The sequence below is a fragment of the Tetrao urogallus genome, assembly GCF_951394365.1.
Source record: "Tetrao urogallus genome assembly, chromosome: 22".
Lineage (NCBI taxonomy): Eukaryota > Metazoa > Chordata > Aves > Galliformes > Phasianidae > Tetrao > Tetrao urogallus.
Window position 1 is genome coordinate 3,038,420 of NC_136835.1, and position 19,709 is coordinate 3,058,128.

Here is a 19,709-nt window from a genome sequence, read left to right on the forward strand (position 1 = left end):
CATATTTAGTGGCTGCAGCCCAGTAGTAGAAGTCAGAAAATCTACACTATAATTGCCTGGTGCTGCTGCAGGCTTTGCTGTGATGTGAGCAAAGCCTGGGGACTTTTCTTCTGTAAAAGTTCATTAATTTTGGCTGCAGACCTTGAGAGCCCTGTTTTTCTAAGATCTCATGAAACAGGATATTGACTTTTTGGTGGGTGCTCTGAAAAACAGAACCGAAGAGGGGGAAGAATTCAGGCAGCTGGGATCTGTGCACCTGAAATTAGGCCTGGCAGGAGTGTTTGTGATCTTCTTTGTGCCTCAGGTTGCACTGGTGGCATAAGGTTGAGGTCCCCCCCCCTAAATAGAGTCTGCTGGCAGCTAGGAGTTATTTTGCTAATGGCTCCTTGCTTTTACTGCGCTGAAAAGCAATCCTCAGTCCTGCAAAAGCCTCGGCCAGCACTGCAGATAAGGCAGAGTAAGCACCCAAAAACTGAAATGTGGAAAATTCCTCCTAGTTTAGGTAAAAGTCAGCCTCTGTGTGTCTCGCTGAGTCTCCCTCAATGAGCAATTCTTGAATCTGACACCGATTCCCCGTGTGCCCTCTGCAGAGCCTGTCTGAGCCTCATTGCTAAAATATGAACAGTATTTCTCTACCTCAGTGTGATTGTTGAGGAGGTGAATTATGCTGATACTTGCATGCAAAGATGTGGTAGGGGAGGCATGTGAAATCACAGCCACAAGCAGGATTTCCATCGCTTTTTCTGGCCCTGGGAACCTGCTGAGAAGCGCAAGCCCTGAATAGCAAATGAGTTCATGTTTGCAAACACGGGTATGGAAATGTCAAGTGTGGTCAGTGACCGTGTGGGAAGGGAGAAAGCAGCCGAGGACAGATGCCACTGGCAGCCTGACCCCTTTGCCAAACCTATCTCATCCCATTGCAGAGGAAGCATGTGACTCAAGGAAGGTTTGTGTGTGGTTCACTGCTTGTTTCTGACCTGGAGTCACTGAAACGCTCTTGTGGGATGGACTTAAGGAAAAGGGTTGGAGTGTAAACAGCGCGGGGAAGGGGCTCCCCCAGCTGCTGTGGGCCCCATGAGTTGGGGGTGGGTGCTTTATGAGCGTGGCTGCAGCAGAGATGGGGCTTTCTGCAGCAGGAGGTTTGCCTGGAAGATGGCAGATACGGTGGCTGCAAGAAGAGACAGAAGCTCGCAGCGAGCATCCACCACCAACACGAGATGAGAAAAAGCTGATGTCAGTATTAGAAGCAGCCCAGATGTGGGGCTCTTGGCACACAGCATTGCATGTTCCTCCCCCTGTGCGGGGCATTCGGCTTTGCCCCTTGCACCATTTCCTCCCAGCCCTGGCTGAGAGCTGCTGCTTGCAAGGGCTTTGCACATCCAGGAGCTCCTGAGGCCCTGCTCCTCATTAGCCATCTGCCCTCCCTGCACCAGTTGACAGGATGCCGTGGGTAAACGGATAACCTGTCAGGAAGGCAGGAGGATAAAATCATTCAAATGAATCAATAGTTTGCAGGCAGTTTCATGTTACCTAGCATTAATGCGGCTGTGTCCAAAATGCACTTAATCCTGTGTCTGGTCACATCCTCGTGGGAGTTTGCCATGCTGGAATGATCTTGTAAGTCCATGTTTCGGAGATTTACAGACACTGTTCCTACGTGCACACATACACAGGAAAGATAAAAAATGACTTGACTCGCTGAGTCCGTGGAGCCAAAAGACATTCATATTAGTGATGGAACAGAATGGGTATCCAGCAGTTTCTGAATGTATTACTCCCACCTCCTCACTCCATTGTAGCAATTAGCAAAAGAGGAATTAGTGAGGAAGGCACCATTATTTCCTGTTAATAGGACAGGGAGGGCTGGACGCTTCTCCAGGAAGCTGACGTTGTTGTATAACCACTTCCATTGACGTGAGCAGCAAGTAGAGTTCTCCTGTTTTGCTTGTACTTTTTCTTAGCACGGTTCTTGACTACTCCAGATGCAGGTCTTCGCAGTTCAGTGGTCCTAGTGGCCTGAGGATTCCTCCTTGCAGGGCTGGGATGGACAACCAGTGTCTGGGGCTCTCAACCATGGCAAGGAGCAGTGGTCTCATGGGTGAAAACAGAGCTGGGGTGTTCCCTGAGCCTCTCCAGGGGTGCAAACTGGCTCTGGCTTACCTACAAAGCAACAAGTGCCTTCTGCAAAGCCTGCTAGCAAGTCTCTGGTGTGGTTAGCATGGACTGTGGCTCAGAAATGAAGTTTCCAGAGCCTGTTTCAGAGGATTTGGGTCCTATTGTGGAACTTCATTTTTGCTGACGTTTTCATGAATGACCACGCAGAGCCCAGTTGCAATCAGCAGCCAGGTTTTTCCTTATGGGCTGGCGGATGGATTTCAGCCCCAGCTGGGAGATGATAAGGGCAACTTCTTGTAGCTGTGTGACCCGTCTTCTCTTCAGTTGTATCATGCAGCTTTGAAGTCTTCGGTGCCTATTCTCTTTTCCTGATCCTTTTATCTCTCTGGGGATTCTTTAGGAGTTTTCACTCCAGCGCCTGGACAGCCAGTTGGATGATCGAGTCAACATCCTGGGATTTTCCATTTTCAACCAGTCTCATGCTTTTTTCCAAGAGTTTGTCCAGAGCCTCAACCAATCCTGGCAGGAAAACTGTGATCACGCTCCTTTTACTGGACCAGCAGTAAGTAAAATCCTTCTCACCACCTGTGTTCATCAGAAGCTTCATCATCCATTGGGACCACGGGGTAAGGCAGCGAGGGGGGTGAGAAAAACTTCACAAAAAGGGACCTTTGGGAACCAGGTGGATGTAGAGCTGGAGAGAGCTCGCCTGCACTTGACTGTCTGCACAGCTTTAAAGTAAACCTTATCCTAATTTGAATTAGATTGAATGAGATTGCAGGGGGTGGTGCAGCCTCCGTTTGGTGTTTCCCTTGTAAAGTTTATCCTTGTGTGCTTGCCTTAGGAATATGGCTCGTGGAATAGGAAGGGGGAGTCTGGGTGCAAACAGCATGGGAAAGGCTGGGCTTAGGCAGATGCCAGGAGACTGTGTGGTGTTGCTGCCCTGACATCTTCCTGATGATGAGTGCTGAAATCCTCCCCAGGGACTCCTTGCAGCTGGGAGGTTTCGCACAGCAGCACGGCCAGATTGGGATGCAGGGGTTGTGGCTGCAGCTGGGGGAAGGGAGGGAGAAAATACCATCCGTGGAACCATTGGCAGCTTTTTTAATGAGCTCCAAGTCCCCTTGACAAGCTGCTGCAGCTTGTGCTGCTGAAAACCTCCTTATTATCACTACAAAGTGATCTTGAGTGGACAAAACAAGGAGATTGATGCCCTTTCTGTCTACATCCTATTGGTTTGACACGATGTTCAGGCCATGGCGGGTGCGTGGCTGGGACCAGCTGCTCTCCCACATCCCAACCCTGCTGTGGTGTGTGGCTGCCTGCCCTGCTGCAGCTCTGCAGGGTCACAGCTGGGAGGCTTGCTCTGTGTCTGATGGCTGCAGGTCTGTTCTGAGGCATGAAAATAAATTTCCTTCTGATAGAACAAACAGAAGACTGTAGGAAGAGGAGCTTTGCAGGTGTGATGGGGGAATAGCTGAGCTCATTGCTCCCTTTTAGGCTGCATTGTCTCGAACGGCTGGCAAAATCTGTAGGTGGAAGGATGCAAGAGTATGTCTCATTGCGGCACTGTTGGTTTTTTTGTTGTTTTTTTTGAAGAGTGAATGAGTTCAGAGCTGAATGGAGCTGTTTAGTTCGTGAGCCTGAGCCTAAATCACCCGTCAATGCAGTATGAAGCCAGCTGGATGTGCCTTTCGTTCATTCCCAAGCACATTCAGCAATACAGTGGGCTTCCTCCAGGCCAGGGAGGAGATGGCTGGACAGAGGGGCTTGGCCACACTGCATCACCCTGCACAAATCACAGATGTGGAATGGAGACATGAAGGGAAGCAATTTTTCTCATTGTATCAGAGCAAGAGGGCCTAGAGCACTATGGAAGTGCTATACTATAGTGCATAGAGCACTATGGAAAAGTGGGCTTGGTCCTCCTGAACTGATGTGAAGGTTCCCTCAGTGCGAGGGTCCATCACCCATGGTCATGTCCCAGGTGGTGAGCACAGTGCCTTGCCCAGTGAAGGTGCAGAGCAGAGGTGATGTGCAGAACGCCCAGATGGGCCGTGTGTTTCTTCTGCTGTGTCTGCCAGGGAAACCCATTACTACTTTGCAGCATGTTGTCTCTGTGTTCAGAAATCTGGCAGGTCTCATCTCCTGGAGTGCATCCCTCTGTCAGAACATCCCCCTTGTGTCCTGGGAAGCAGATATCTCTTATTGAAAAGAAGGAAGCTCAACAGCTGGAAGTGACAGGAGGGAGGTTTCCCGTGAGCTGCAGCATCCCAGGGCTTTCTTGATGGAGCTGAGAAAGTGTCTGAGGGAGGAGGAGGAAGCTGCTTGCTCTAATGCCATTCTCATTAATCACGTTGCAAAGAAAGGAAATCAGAGAAAATCATTCAAATTACAGATGGCTAGATTAGGTAATTAGAATTTAGACTAAAACAGATGTTTGTAATTAAGTGTTTATGTCATTGAATAAAATCCAGATTGTAAAGTCTATTTCATAGGATTTTAATGGTTTTAATTCTGTGTTATGTTTGGGGCAAAGATACAAATGACAAAAAAAACCTTGGCCAGACCTGGACTGGCCAAACCTGCTCGTGTTTCCCTGGAGAACAGCTTGCTTTTAAGCATGGCCTTTACGTGGGAGATTTCTGTAAATACCAAATAAAGCACTGCCTTTCACTTAGCTGTGTTTAACCTGCTGGAGGGGGGAAGGTATGCATCCACCGAGGAGCTGTGGCACGCTGGGATGGAGATGAGAGCCTCCTGTTCCCTACGGAAAAGACTCGATTTTCTGCATCACAACCCCCTCCCCAGTTCCTAAATTGAAATTGCACGAGGTCTACCTGAAATCTCAGCAAATTGTTCGAGGTTAAGGAATAAAATATTCCAATCAATAATGTCATATGCTCCACTAATATCTACAAGTCTCTTGCTCGCCAGCTAATAAGGGATCATTAACTGCTCAGAGAAAATGGAAATCAAAGTCTAACAGGAGGCAATTAAAAATGTGAGGCCGAGGTTCTGGTTTGGTATGAGATGGCAAAATTTTCGTGTCACAGGGGTTGCGTTTGCTGTCATAATATTTTTGATCAGCCAGCTGTGATTAATTTGGTTCCTGATCCAGGAAAAGTAATTGGTAGCCATGTATGATATCCTGTAGCTGGAATGGGAGTCAGTCCACCGTTATTAAGTGTGTGGTAAAGAGCTGCACTGAACAAGGGCCAAGGAGAGGATGGGTCAGAGAGGTCCTGCTAGAAGAGCCAGTGTGGAAGAGAAAAAAGGAGGAGCAGGGAAAAGGATTCACCAATTGCTTTAAGAAGCAATTAACAAAAGAGACATGGCAGTCAACGAGGTTCTAGCGCTGCTCTGAGTAGGACCAGGCAGGGTTAAGTCTGACTTGCTCTGTTCAAATTAGCGATGTGATGAAGTCCAGGTTTCATTGGGCTGATGGAACTGGGAGAGATGGTCCCTGCAGGGCAGTGGGAGGAAGCGAGCCAAGCTCTGGGAGGAGCAGAGGATGCTGAGCTGCTTTAGGTCACCAGCAGGACAGAGCAGCCCTGACTGCAGACAGACCCGTGGCTGAGCTGGAACGGGGAGGGATGCGCTGTGAAGTAGCCACGAGGAAAATGTAGCCTTGATAGCAATGAGCTTCAATGGCTTAATTCCAGCAGAGTCAGGAAGTGATGGTAATTAAAAGTGAGATCTTATGCTCAACAGTGAGCACGAAGAGCAAATGGCCAATTATTACCTAGATCAAAACCCCCGGAACGGTTGCGTGTGGGCAGAAGACACGGTTTGTGAGGTTTGGTGGACAAAGGAATCCGATGAAAGGCAAGCAAAGGTGAAAAACAGAGGGGACGAGCTCCGTGGTTCTGGATGTGGCTTCACAATGCCATTACAGAGAAGGTAGCAGTCAGCAGGAGAGTGGAGGCTGCAGTGAGGGAGGAGATGATCTCAATGGGAAAAGCAGATCTGAGAAGCAGATCTAGCAGAGCCTCATTTCCCGTGGATCTGTTTCTCCCAGCAGTGCAGGAGGGGAGGTTCTCTGGTCCCCAGTGGCGGCTCGTGCCGCTCAGTTGTCTTACCTTCCGTGGGTTCAGCATTCTCCTTGACCAGGAGATTGAACAGCTGTCCCCAAAGGACCGAAACCCAGAAGGCTCATTTCCTTTCGTTCCTTTTCCCCCAGCTCTCCTCTGCCCTGCTGTTTGACGCCGTGTACGCCGTGGTGAGCGCCGTGCAGGAGCTGAACCGCAGCCAGGAGATCGGCGTGAAGCCGCTGTCCTGTGGCTCTGCCCAGATCTGGCAGCACGGCACCAGCCTGATGAACTACCTGCGCATGGTGAGGCTGTGAGCAGGGAACGGGCGCGTGCTGCTCGTGCTGGCACAGCTTCCGAGCACAGAGCATCGATGGCTTTGAACGTAGCACTGGGAATGAAAGGAGAGGAGATCTGAGGACTGGTTTGTCACTGGCCTTGAAAGTACATGAAACTCCCATTTCTTTCAGGCTTTGCTGTAGAAAAACTGAAGTTCGGTCTTTTTTTTTTTTTTTTAACATGTGAATGTTTCTAAGTGATTTGAGTTCTGTTTTGAGTGAACTTGAGCTGATACAAGGTCAGGCAGTACAACTGCTGAGAGCTCAGTGCCAGAGGTGAGCTTTCTATGAAGGGGGCTGAGCTATTTGAATGTAGAAGTGTAGTTACCAGCAGTGACCAAGCACAGGAGCAGACCCCTGGATTTCAGCCTGAGTTCATCAGTCTGAGCCTTCAAACTGAACCAGGCCAGGCAGAAGGCGTGTGTGTCGTGAGTCTGCTTGGGCCACAATCAAAATGCCATTAGAAGAGGAAGTTCCATGAGTATTTCTCCCCAAACAAGGATCAGCTGAACCTAAGCCTTCTGTTGCTGTGACCCACACGTGTGAACCCCTTAGCCAAAGACAAGTACACCCCATCAGTGTCATGCTGCTGCTGCTGGGAGGGCAGCCAGGTGTGTAACTCACTCTCTCCTGGACAGGTAGAATTGGAAGGTCTCACCGGCCACATCGAATTCAACAGCAAAGGCCAGCGCTCCAACTATGCCCTGAAAATCCTGCAGCACACACACAGCGGCTTCCGGCAGGTAAGGGTGTGTGTGTGAGTTGGATCTTGGCAGTGCCTGTGAAGCTCGTGCTGGATGTAAGGTCACATTCTGGTCACTTTTGTTCTGAAGCTTGTGGAGATGCACTAAGTGATTTCAATGGGGAAAAAGTGCGGGAGTTCCCCGAGAATAGGCAAAAATTGGTACTTCAGCTAAAGCTAAGGATGCTGCAGGGGTCAGAGCTTGGTGTCACCTATAGCAAACCGTTGACATTGTGTCCAAGGAATACAGCCTTTATTGGCAAACCCAAAAAGCATTGGAAACCCTAGAAAAAGACTTCATGTGCCTTACTGCCATGGTGACAGCTCTACAGCTGCCCTTTTTTTCTGAGAGCGCCGCTTCTCCTGGATGCTGGCAGAGAACCAAAGCTGCAGTACCTTGCTATCCCACCCCACTCCATCAGAGCATCACAGTCTTAGGAAATCTCTTCTGGTCCAGCAGCAGCGAGCTTTAGCCTTGGCAGGACGTGGCCTGCCAGTTCTTACCTGTCTAGTGACAGCTCAGCTTTGATGCTGCCTTTAGCTGGCTCTGAGTGAGATGGGATCAGAACAGCCTTTTCCCCACAGTGGGATCTCTCATAGCACCGATGCCCTTTTAATCATTCCCCAAGCCCATCACGCTCTGAGTAAAAGTGACAGATCCAAGCCCATCCACATTAATAGGAGACTGCGTTCAGCTGGAGCAAGGGAAACAAATGCTGCCAACCTCGCTCTGACTGCTGTATTTTTGGTGTGTTTCAATGTGGCAGGGAGTTCACATGGAGTGCATGGGTTCTTCTGGAGCAATGCTTCTCCAAGAGCTCCACAGAGAGCCCTGGCTGCAGCATTCCCCCTGGCAGCCCTGTGATGCGGCTCAGATGACAGAAGTGATGGGTTTTCCTTCCCAGCAGCCAGTAACCGACCTCAGAGTTTGGAGGCAGCTGATTTTCCAAGCCCCAGAAACGCTCTTTCCTCTCTCTCCTTTTCTGTTTTTTTTGCAGGTCCCAGAGGGATCTGGAAGAGACATTGATATGACAGTGATTTAGCATCTTTTATAACACAGAGCCCCTGTTTAAAGAGAGGATCTTCCCTCTTTAGCAGGGGATGGTACAGGGGCCTCTGCTTGTACTTCAGTTGGTGCTGGATTGCTCTGTGTGGTCTGTAGTTATGCTTTTCATAACTCACAGCTTGCAGGCTCGCTTTGGGGATGGGCTTTCCCAGCTGGAGCTGTGAACTCCATTGCTGCAGAGGGAAGCCAAAGCTCCAGAGGCTGCAGCCGTTCCACCACACCGCGGATGCTTATCATGTTCTCGCCTAGCGTGCTTCTTGGAATAAAAATAACTAAATAAATCATTAAAATCATTTAATTAAACCCATCGTGAGGGGACAGGGTAAGGAACAGACATCCACATCCTGGGGGCAATCATGTTCCCAAGGGTTATATTAACTGATTTGTCCAGGCTCTTGTTTGAAACGCTCCTATTCCCTTATTTTTAATCAAGCTCACGCTCTCTGCCCATTTCTCTGCCTCTCTCACTCTCTTTCTCTCCTCCACCCTCTCTCCTTCCATCTATCGAAGCCACAGGGACTTCCAGCTCATCAGCTTTGATAGAGAATTCACCGATCTTGAAGCTGATCCAGATCTCAGCCAGCAAACAAATTAGAGACAGTTAGGTTTTAAAATTTGCTGTTGCTTTTGGGCAAGGAGAGACGGGGCTTTTTGACATCCAATTTTTAATACATTTATGTAATGTGCTGAACGTGTTTTTTCCCAGTTTAGCTTAACTAGTGGAAATTTTTCCCCAGCCAGATGAAAGCTGCTCTCTGTTCATAGAATGCGCGATAAAGCACAGACTCATTAATGTGCCGGTGATCCATAGATCTGACAAGGACTGGGTTGGTAAATGTCATCTTTTTATTTTCTCCTTTTCTTTACCAATACAAAAGAGCATCTCTAAGGTACCCGGGCAGCAATTTGCAGTAAACCAAGAGCTCAGGTTTAGCAGCTCAGCAGGAGGAGGAGGTAAAGAGGGGCTGGGGTTTTCCTGGCCCCAGGGAGAGGCAAGAGGATGCCCCACGATGGGCACACCACCCTAACCCCACCTTTAGCTGCTGTGTCCTGCTATGGAGCAGTGGGAGCGATGGGGATGCTTAATTGTTACATTGATGAGCTACAGATGAGCAACCAGCAGACAGCTCTGAGATCTGCTGCAGTCCTCACTGCCACGTCGATGCTTTTTAGTTGGCAATCAGCTAACCGGTGCCTGTGGGGCTCGCTCCTCTTCTGCATGGTTTCAGGGACAGATCCTGTGCCTGGGACAGGGGACAGATCCAAAGTGCCAGGAAGCTTGGTGTGTGTCCTGCTTGGTGATGCTGGGTGTCCTTCTGGGAGCACAGGGGGTTCTGGGGGCTGTGTGCATGTCTTGGAGCTTGCAGGTTTCTGTGGCCACCTCTCGCTGTGTCCCCTGCTGTCTGCTGCAAGGGAGGTTTTGCCTCCTCGCCTTGGCGTCACGGTGTCCTTCAGGAGTGCCTGGCAACAATGTGCAGTGTCCTCTGAGGGTCTTCATTTGTTTGCTTAATCCCCTTTTCCACCCCTTCCAGAAAATCATTCCCTCCTTTCCAGGCTGATGAAGGCACCATGTACCCAGCACCTACTTAATTACATCTCCTACTGGCACAGTCCCTTCCCCGTCGGAGCCGACAAGGATCTCCAAATGGAGGCTTGATGAGAAATGAGAGCATTTTGCACTCCTTCCTTTTCCCGGGGCCACCGCAGGACAGAGGGTGATGAATGCAGTCTGTAGGACAGTGCTTGCTAACCAGAGCCTGGAGGAGAGCTGTGCTCCTTGCAGCGCTGTCTGCTGTGAGACAGATTCAGGACTGCCTTTACCTTAATTTTTAGGTAGAAAATAATTAAGGAGTGATAAAGGCCTCTGAAGTTTACGGAGAAGCCTTGCCTTGTCATCTCTCCCTGCCATCAGCTGCCATTCAAGCCCGCAGGGCACTGGGCAGAAGACTTCATTAAAGTCATTAGTCCGAGTGGTATTTTGTCATCTCGTACCATGAGGAGCTCGCAAGCCTGGCCATCACTGATGCGGTCTGAGTGGAGGAGCTGCAGGCGCAGGGGAGCCGGCACTGCTGATACTTCACTATGGAGATGTGAAATCTCTAAGTGCCACTGATCCCCTTCTGCAAAGCAGCTGATGGGAGGGGTCTTGTCTGCCTGCGGGGACACAGCAACGTCACGAGCAGTGCCACCTCCTTGCTTATCCCAGCCTCGTGCTCCTGCTCCTTGGGTGGTTCACGCTGAGACCCGGTGTTTCCTTTCTCCAATAACAAAGATGAAGAAACACCTCCTGCCCCGTGACGCTTTGCAGGGGCATGGAGAGAACTTCTTCACCTGGCCACAGCCTGCCACCAGGTGGTTCCATCCGTCTCCAAAGGTGGCAGCTCCAGATTGCAGCCAGGTGGCTGCACTGCCCTCACTGCTCTCCTGGGAAAGCTTTGCCATCACTTCAGCTCTCCTGATCATTAGAAGCCCTCCTCTGATTTTCCGGCTTGTTTATTTCTGGCTGGTTTATATCTATTTTTTTTTTTTTTTTTTTTTGTGCTAACGCTATCATTTTAGCTTCAAAAGCTGTTCTACCTCACTGTGATGGGCCTCCTCCACCTGGTGTATTTATACAGACCAATCGCATCCTCTACTAAAAACTCCCGCGTCCTAAAAACCATGAAGTCCCAGTTCACAGCCTTAACAACGGGAGCATCTCAACCACGTTTGTGCAGAGCATTTGATTATTTCCTGACGCGCTTCGCAGATGAATTTGTTTTCTGTTTTTCAAAGGCTCTTCATATGTAGATAGAGATGATTAAGATCACCTTGACATCCATCTTACAAGACAGAGAGGGATCTGACAATCCCAGACATCCCCTGACACGTTCAGCTTCAGCTCTGGTGAGCAGCAGGAGAAGTCAATTAGTGGTATTGTCATGCTGTGAGGGGACAGTGCGAGCTGGAATAGGGCTCTATGAGGTGAGGGACCCCGGCACTGGGAGCACTTGGCTTTGGTGCTGTGCTAAAAGCAAGGTCACATCCGCTGCGCTGCCAGAGGAGGAGGCGGTCAATTAGTCTCAATATGCCAGCAGGGGAGAGATGAATTGGAGAACAGTGAGGGCTGTTGAAACTGAAGTTAATCTGTCACTAATCTATGGTTGTGAAATCTAGGGGGGGAAAAAAAACAACAAGGAAGCCTTGTTTATGGCTGATCCCTCGCTCGCAGAGCGGTTGCTGCTGAGGGGTGGTTGTTCACCATTGCAACAAGAGGCAGTCCTTTGTGCAGAGGTGGGGAATGCAGGCTGGGTCAAAGCCGCCCCGTGCTCCAGCTGAAGGTGTGCTTCAAGAGCTCCGTGTCCATGGATGAATGGCAAATCTCCCAGTTTAGCAGCGTGGCGTCTTCTGGTCTACCTATGGGAAAAGACAAGGCTCTTCTGGAGGGCGTAAGGGAGCAGGATCCCAATCTGCGTGCTCTGAGCTGCGTGCTGGAGGTGCCGGTCTCCCTGTCCAGAGCTCTGAGGGAGGCGGATGAGACTCTTGGAGTTAAAATTAGGGTTTTTGCTATTCCTCCCCCTTGCTGAAACCTGCGTCACAGCTGAGTCATGACACTCTTCCCAGCACTGGGGTCAACTCCCCAGTGCTGCCACCAGAATTAATGGCAGACACCTGCAGGAGGACAGCAAGGGTTCTGCTTGCTTTCAGACGTGTTACAGAGACGGAGCAAGGCGAGGCAGCTGGAGGCAGGAGCCCCATCTCCCCATTGCTGAGCTCTCACCATGAAATCACAGCACTTCAGCATCTCCTGAAGTTCTCCTCATTCAAGGGAAGGTTTTGGCCTGGCAGTGGGCCACCAGGCTCGTGTACCAACCCATCCATCCCCCTGCCATACCTCTGTCAGGGTGCGTTGCAAAGATAACAGAGCACTCTTAAATTCCTTTTACAGGGTCAGGCTGTTGGCTGTCAGTCACCGGAGCCATATGGTGGGTGCATACAGTAACTCGCCCTGTAAATTTCATTATTGTGTTGTTTATCTCTCCAGATCGGCCACTGGCACGTTTCTGAAGGACTCAGCATGGACAACAGGATATTCTCCTCCAACATATCTGACAGCCTGTTCAATACCACGCTCATCGTCACCACCATCCTGGTAAGTGAGGGAGTCACCTGCAGTTCCCATTAGCCCGTTGCCAGCCCAATGCTTAGGGGTGTCAATCAGAGAGAGTATTATTCTGTCCTCCTACCCCTCTCTGCCCCCATTACGCAGTGCTGCACACTGATTTCATAAGGAACAGACGATCAAATCTCTAATTACAGCACTGAGGACAATTCATGACAGTGTAATTAAACTCAAGTTGATGTTTCATATGGAAATGATATTTGATGAGTTCAGAAGCAGCTGGGGAGAGGGCTGGGATGGGGATAAGTTGCCATTTTACATTCATCTCTGAATGATGTTCTTGTTTTCTGTACAGCTGGTAAGTTGGAAGGGACAGTTGTCCCTTCTACCCATAATAATTACTAAAATTGGCTAAGATGGGTGCAACTTCTATGAAGCGTGACTTCACAGGTACAGGCACCACCATCCTCATCTGACAGATTCCCCTTTGAGGCGCTCCCTACCTAATGCTGGGCTGGCTACCCCATGGTTTTTCCAGTGCTTCTGCTCCTGCCTTAACGCCCCTCAAAATCCTGAAGCACTTTGGGCACTGTTCCTCTGTTCCTCATTAAGTTTGAAGAAGAGCCCAAAGTGGGGAAGAAATTCTGTGCCAAGAGTCTGGGCTCTGTGCATCCTGTGTGAGCTCAGGTGGTCACTGGGCTGCTCTAGCACGTACCAGAAGCAGCCACCAGAGGCAAATCCCTAGATTTCATATCCTAGATTGGGATGAACCTCCAGAATACCCCGTAACACAGGTGGAGCCAATGAACATCGGTGCAGGAATGGCTCTCCTGGCTTTTCCTTGGGTTCCCAAGCCATCTGGTGAGCTGTCTCATAGGGATGGATGGGACAAGAGATTGGTCCTGGTGCCTCATAGCAGAGCCCCCTCCCCTCCACACCGTGCTGCCCCGGCTAAGATGGGAATGACAGCTGCCCAGTTTCGATGCAGGAAAACCCTTACTTAATGCTGAAGTGGAACCATCAGGAGCTGGAAGGAAACGACCGCTACGAGGGCTTCTGTGTGGACATGTTGAAGGAGCTGGCAGAGATCCTACGCTTCAACTATAAGATCCACCTGGTTGGCGATGGTGTCTATGGAGTCCCCGAGGCAAATGGCACGTGGACAGGGATGGTCGGGGAGCTGATTGCTCGGGTAAGTGAATTAACTGCTGCTTTCAGCTGGGTTCTAGTGGGACTTGGCAATGAAAAGCCCCAATGCTTTATTAAGTGCTCCAGGATGGATGAGGGTTTTAGCCTTTGTGCGAGGCTCTGACCGGAGGATCCCTCATTAATGTGTTCTCCGGGTTGCAAATGCATTTGTTGTGTCGGTGCGGCTGTGTGTGAAGCAGGCAGAGCAGGCGTTGGGACCTCTGGGCATTCCCAGGGCTGTTTGCTTTGCTCAGACTCTGAAGTTCTTCCGAATGTTGTGGGTTTTTCTTTTTTTATTTCTGCCTGTGAAAGATGTAATGAAAATTTGAAGTGGAAGAAAACACAGGGACTGGCAGGGGTCAGAAAAATACACTGGCTGGGGCAGAGAGGAAGCAAGTAGAAATCACATTTCTACCTAGAAAGCTGTTGGCATTTCGGTGCCTTGGCTTTGAGTGTTGTTTTCTGGAGAGGAACGTTTTGTTTGTTTGTTTGCAGTGTGTGCATTGAGATCTTGCTGAGGTTCCACTCTGTGGCGTGCAGCTGGAAGGAGCTGCTGGCTCTTGCTGGGTTTGGTAGCATTTATGAGCTCCTCCAGCCTGAGCCCCCCCCCGCTCACACTCTGTTTTCCTCTGCAGCTGAAGGTGCTCCTTCCCCAGGGATCCCAGGGCTTAAATGCACTTCATGAAATGCTCCCAGATCCTTAGTAAAACAGGCTTGGCCAAAGCTAACATCAAGATTGATGCTATTTAAACCGCTGTTCCCTTGCTCACTGGTTCCTGCACTGTCCTGTCATTACCAATATGCCCATGAGAACTCAGTGACAGATTCTCAGCTGGTGGCACATCCACAGTGAGGTTGTTTTTGAGAATCTCAGTACTAGAGAAGCACCTGAGCTGCCCCATCATTACCTTCCCAACATTGTGCAAAGTGGAGGAACAGGGGCCCAAGCCCATCCCCTGATTCTCCGGGCAGGGATTTGAGCTGAGCATTCCTACATGATGTCCCCCAGTATCCATCTGATGTCCCTTAGCTGACTGATGCTCAGTTCTCCCTTAGGAGCTTCAGCTCAGAGCCAGGTGGAGCAGCTCTGGGGGTAAGGGAGATGCTGAGGGCTGGGGCAGGGCACACACCAGGGGTCTCTGCTCAGCTTGTGTGTCCCCTGGGTCACCTTCCCCAGCAGTGCCAGCTCCTCACGCCAGCTGAGATCCCCTCTGTCTGCCTCTCCTGAAGAGCCTTCTGTACGGTTGTTTGCAAATGCTCAGGGCTATTGGCATAGTTTTTAGACATCTTTCACTCTGCATATATATATATATATACACACACACCAAGTACATATAAAGCAGTTCTGCAGCATTTCTTCTGGGAGGCGAGCAGGAAGGCGCGTGGAGCAGTGTGTGATCTGTGCAGGCAAAGGAAGGGAGCAGCCGTCAGATTTTTGGCCTGCTGACCCTGTCAGTGCCTCCCCATTAAATGTGAGCTTCTGGAGGGTGTTTTTTGGTGGAGATAAGTGTTTTAACTTCATCTTCACACAGAAACAATTTGTTTCTTCTTCAGCTCGAGCCTTATTTAGGAGGATTTTTCTTTCTGCTTTGGCAGGAGCTGGCAAATTCGTGTGAGGCTGAATCAAAAATTGAAAAAGGGAAAAGGTTTTGTCTGCTTTGTTCTTCCTAGGTTGTGATGGGTCCCAGGGTCAGGCAGGGCAGAGCTGGCTGTGTGCATGCATCCCATCCTGGGACCGACCACTCCAAGCAGAAGAGCAGGTCTGCTGGCTGCATGCCTTCTTCTATCAATGCCTTCATTCCTTCACTCCCTCCAGCTCAAATCCGTGCCCCTTTAGCACAGGGAGGGCATTTGTCAGGACACAGACCTGCCACAGGTATCAGGACATCCCAGACCCAGAGGTGAGGTTTGACAAAGGGCTGGAAGCTCAGAAGCGTATCCAGCTCCATGCAATACCTTCCCACTGTTTTATTTTCATCTCCGGAATGCCCCCGTGGCAATGAAGCTCACAGCAACTACAGGCTGTATGGGAAAAGTGTTTCATTTTACTGCTTCTGGATGAACCAGCTATTGATTGATTCCTAAGCGTTGAAAATTCTATTACAGCTAATTGTACGCTGTGGTATGATTGAGAAGGGCATGGTATAAATAAACATAAGTTTGTTGTTGAACCAAATTGACAAGTATGTATCCTATCGACCTGCTCACAAAACTGCTGAGGAGCTGAGGAGCGCAGGGCTGGGCTGGCTGTGGGGCGGTGGAAAAGCAGCAGGGGCTCCTGGGTCCGTGCCCTCTGTGTTCAGATCTGGAAACCTCTAAGCACTGTGGTCTGATGGAGACGTGGCTTGGGAGGAATCAAGGACTCAGACCCATTCCTTAGTGAAAGACGTCTCAAAGTGGGAAAGTAGCAAGCTGATCAATCGCTGTGGGCCAGGACAGTCAAGCACAGCTCCTGTCTGCCAGGCAGGGCAGTGAGGCTGATCTCAGGATGGAGCAGGTTTCCCCTTGAGCCCTGCTGGCTCTGGCATCAGCAGACTTCAGCCTCCAGCAGTCAGGCTGACACCTTACACACCTGCTATCTGTAACAAGCAAACAAGGGGAGCAGCAAATCTTCCCACCTCCTATTGTTCGGAGTTGGAGCCTTTGGGGACAATAGGGCTGAAAGAATTATGGCTCACTTCTTCCCACCGCACTACGGAGCCTGGCTTTGACTCCCTGATGCTGTCTTGTCTTCCCTTTCTCTCTCTCCCCAGCACGTCCTCGAGCCGAAATGAATTCACTAGTTAGCTACAAACCAACAGATGTATTCTCTAGGCAATGTGACAGCTCTCTCTTTGTTCCGCCACGGCTGGGTTTGCTGTCTGGGTAGTGGAGCCCTTTGGTGGCTGTGCTCGGTGCCCATACCCCAGCTTGCAGCGCGTTGCTGGTGTTCAGCATCCTTACTGGGTGTTAAATGTCCTTGCTGAGTGCTCAGTGTTCTTGCTGCTCCTTGAGGAGATGGCTGGTGCGAGGCTGGTGCTGCTGCAGGAGGTGTTTTAGGGTGCATCAAGGGAGAAGAGGCTGGTGAGAGCAAGGTTGTGCTTTTTGCTTCTGCACAGCATCGCTTGGGGAGCAACATGGAGTGCAGTAACACCAAACCTTTGGCTTCTGCGTCAGTTGTCTGAATCTGGCTGAGATTAGCAATGATTAAAGCTCTCTTTAAAGTGAGGGAGATCACGGACTGTGCACCTCATGCCTCCTGCTCAGAAGCACCAACACCAAGAGCTGGAAGAACTTTAAAGCTTTTGGGGTGAGGTTTTCCAGCTCAGTCTCTAGTGACCAGTTGCATGAAGGTGCTTTACAATCAGACCCTCTCCTCCAACTGCTCCAAAAAGGGAAAGGAAGGAAGGGAGAAGGATGGAGAAGTTATCCGCAGATTGGCAGAGTCCTGCAGTGGGTGTTGAGTGAGAAAAGCTGTGCGTGGGTGATGGAGGGAGGGGGAGTCTGTGTGCACAGTGCAGCACTGCAAACGTGATGAGAGAGATGGGAGAATGGGGGTGAGGGAGATGGGAGAGTGGGGGGAAGGGGGTGGGAGCGTGGGGGGCTGTGAGCAAATGGGGTCTGCACGTGCTGCTGGTTTTGGCACATGCAGGTTGGTCAGTGCAGTGGGAGCTGAGTGGGTGTCCCTGGGGGCTTATGGGTCCCATTCCCAGGGAATGGGCTTGTAAGGGCATGGGAACACCTGGCACAAGCTTTCTCCTCCGGTTCCTAGGGACAGTGCAGGTGAAAGAATACAGATGGAAGCAGACCTTAGTGCTGATGTCCGCTCTGATTGCTGATCGCCCCATCCGTGTTAGTAATTTAAATGGAGGGTGGTAGCCTCTGGGGCATTCTGGCTGTCACTTTGCATGTGGCAGGATTCATGCATGTCCTTAGAAAAATAGTTTGGAGTGACCAGTTAATAGTCTGGAGCAGCAGCACTCATCGCATCGGCCCAGCAGCCAGCATCTCTGCTGCTGAACAGGCACAGTGAGATGCTGCCTGTCCCAGAGTTGTGCTGGTGATCAGGTGGGTCCTGGAGGCTGACAGCTGATTTTGGCTTTGGAGAAGCCACTTAGAAGGAAAGCTTTCCTTGCCCTCAGCCACACTGTATTGTGCTGGCAGTGCAAGTGGAGAGGGCACTCGTGTGCCTGGGGGATTTATGAACCGAGGTGCTCCTGCAAGAAATCCCAGCCTCGTGTTCCCAGGGCTGTCCCTGTTTTGTCAGCACAAAGCCTGACGCTGCTCGGGCTCTCCCTGCGTGCTGTGTCATACCTGCACAGTGGATTGCCACTGGGCTGACATCAGCCCCATTCATCACCACTCCCTCCTGATGAGCCTTGTCAGCAGCCCCAGTGAGGAGATGGATGCCTCCTCCAGGCTGGCAGTCCCTGCAATATCCTTCTTAAAGCTGCTTAATTGTTGTTCCTCTTCAGGAGCCTGGCTCATTCCCTGTGCTTTTCTCATCCTTCCCAGTGGCAGCGTCAGCTCGGCTGCTCCCACAGGCAGTGCTGGGTACAGCCACAGCAACTCCTGCTTTTATCTCAGGCAGCTTCCCCTCACCTAGCAAAAAATTTGGCCTCGTTTGAGAGGTTTCTACTCCCCGAATGCCCTAGGTCTTTTATTAAGCCTATTCCACGCTGACATTTATAGCTGAAATTGTGCTGGAAGGCTGAAAATCGCGCAGTGTTTGCCCCTCTTTCCCCCATCCTTTCCCTCCTGATTTCCCTTTTCCCAGGAGTGGATGGAGCTCAGGAGCAGAAAGCAAAACCCATTTATTCCCAAACACACCGTTTGGGCTCAAAACTGTAACTGCTACCCATGCTCAGGTGGGGAGAATGGAGAGCAGAGAGCTGCAGAGCTCTGTAACCAAGAGACGCTGACCTCACTGAATCACACAAGTTTTGTGAACATCAGGGAGCAAAGTCGAAAGCATGAAATTGATGATATTCAGGCAGAGAACACATCGCATGCCATTCCCAGATCAAAGTTTAGCACTGTCAGAAATCAGCCCTTAACTTCTGAGCCTGGGAGAGAGGAAGGGGGAGTCTGACAGAGCGGTGCTGCAAGCAATGCCAGGTCTGTGCTGCAGGGAGCAGGTGGGGATGGGCACAAGCTCCAGCAGCCTGCATATAAGCCTGCATACTGGAGCTCCAGTGCTGGCCCTGCAAGGGCAGAGGGTGGGCAGGAAGGGGATGGGCAGAAAGAAGGGGGCTCTGGCAGGGTTGTGGGTGCACTGCACAGATGGTGAGTTCTGCAGGTGCTGCTGAGAGCAGCCAGGGGAGCACAGGGCACCCCCAGATCCAGCAGGTCAGTGCTCAGGGCCTTTTTCTTGGTTGCACCTTTGGTGCAGCACACCTGACGTCTGTTGGTCTGTGGATTTGCTGATGGACTTCTCCCAGTTCTCCAAACTGAATTCAAGTGATCCATTGTCAGAATTAAGCTGTATCTTTGCAAAGGGCTTTGCTGGCAGAGCTCCCCCCAGGACAAAGGTACCTGCAAACCTTTATAAGCAATAGACAGGGGAGATTTAGTGAGCTTTAGGCTTTCCCTGCAGATAAAATTCCTTACACACCGCGTTCCACAGATGACTTGATTCCATCTTTGTAATCTGCTGCTGTTTACACGGGGCTGAACTGCCCGTGCACAATGCTATGATTACCAGTGCCTTTTAAAAACCCTGTGGGTAAATGTCTGGCTAGGCAGAAATTCTCCCCAGCTCATAATTCATTCCAGCCTGAACCTCGCAGGAATCTGTAATAGCTGCTTGGAAACAATTGCAGAAATCTGGCACCAGTCTTGTCCAATAAAGCCGTCCTGCGTGGACTGTGAAATATCACCTTCTCCGTGACCTGTGCACCTTATTTGCTGGTGGGCAGGCTTGCCAATCACCGTGCCTTGCTTTTGCCTTCCCTTCCTCCTGCAGGCTCCAGAAGAGCTTCTACAAGCCTTGCCTTCTGTTGGCTTTTCTCCTCATCTGCCTTTAAGCGTGGTGGAGATGGAAAAACATGGGGCAGACCTTGGCCTGGAGGCACTTGGCCCTGTTTTTCCTAAGGAAATAGAACAAGAGCAGGGCAGAGAGCACGGTGAGAGGGGTGCACCCACAGAT

At 50.5% G+C, this 19,709-nt stretch overlaps 1 protein-coding gene across 1 annotated transcript in view; it reads left to right on the top strand.

Annotated features, from left to right (window-relative positions):
* GRIK4 (glutamate ionotropic receptor kainate type subunit 4) overlaps positions 1-19,709 on the top strand; it is a gene marked incomplete at both ends in the record, with an annotated part of 88,537 nt that overhangs the window by 53,948 nt on the left and 14,880 nt on the right. The window contains 5 exons of the mRNA XM_079545796.1: positions 2,516-2,677; positions 6,299-6,451; positions 7,123-7,227; positions 12,317-12,424; positions 13,383-13,586. Of these exons, the coding sequence (XP_079401922.1) occupies positions 2,516-2,677; positions 6,299-6,451; positions 7,123-7,227; positions 12,317-12,424; positions 13,383-13,586 (732 nt within the window). The remainder of the gene's footprint in view (positions 1-2,515; positions 2,678-6,298; positions 6,452-7,122; positions 7,228-12,316; positions 12,425-13,382; positions 13,587-19,709) is intronic.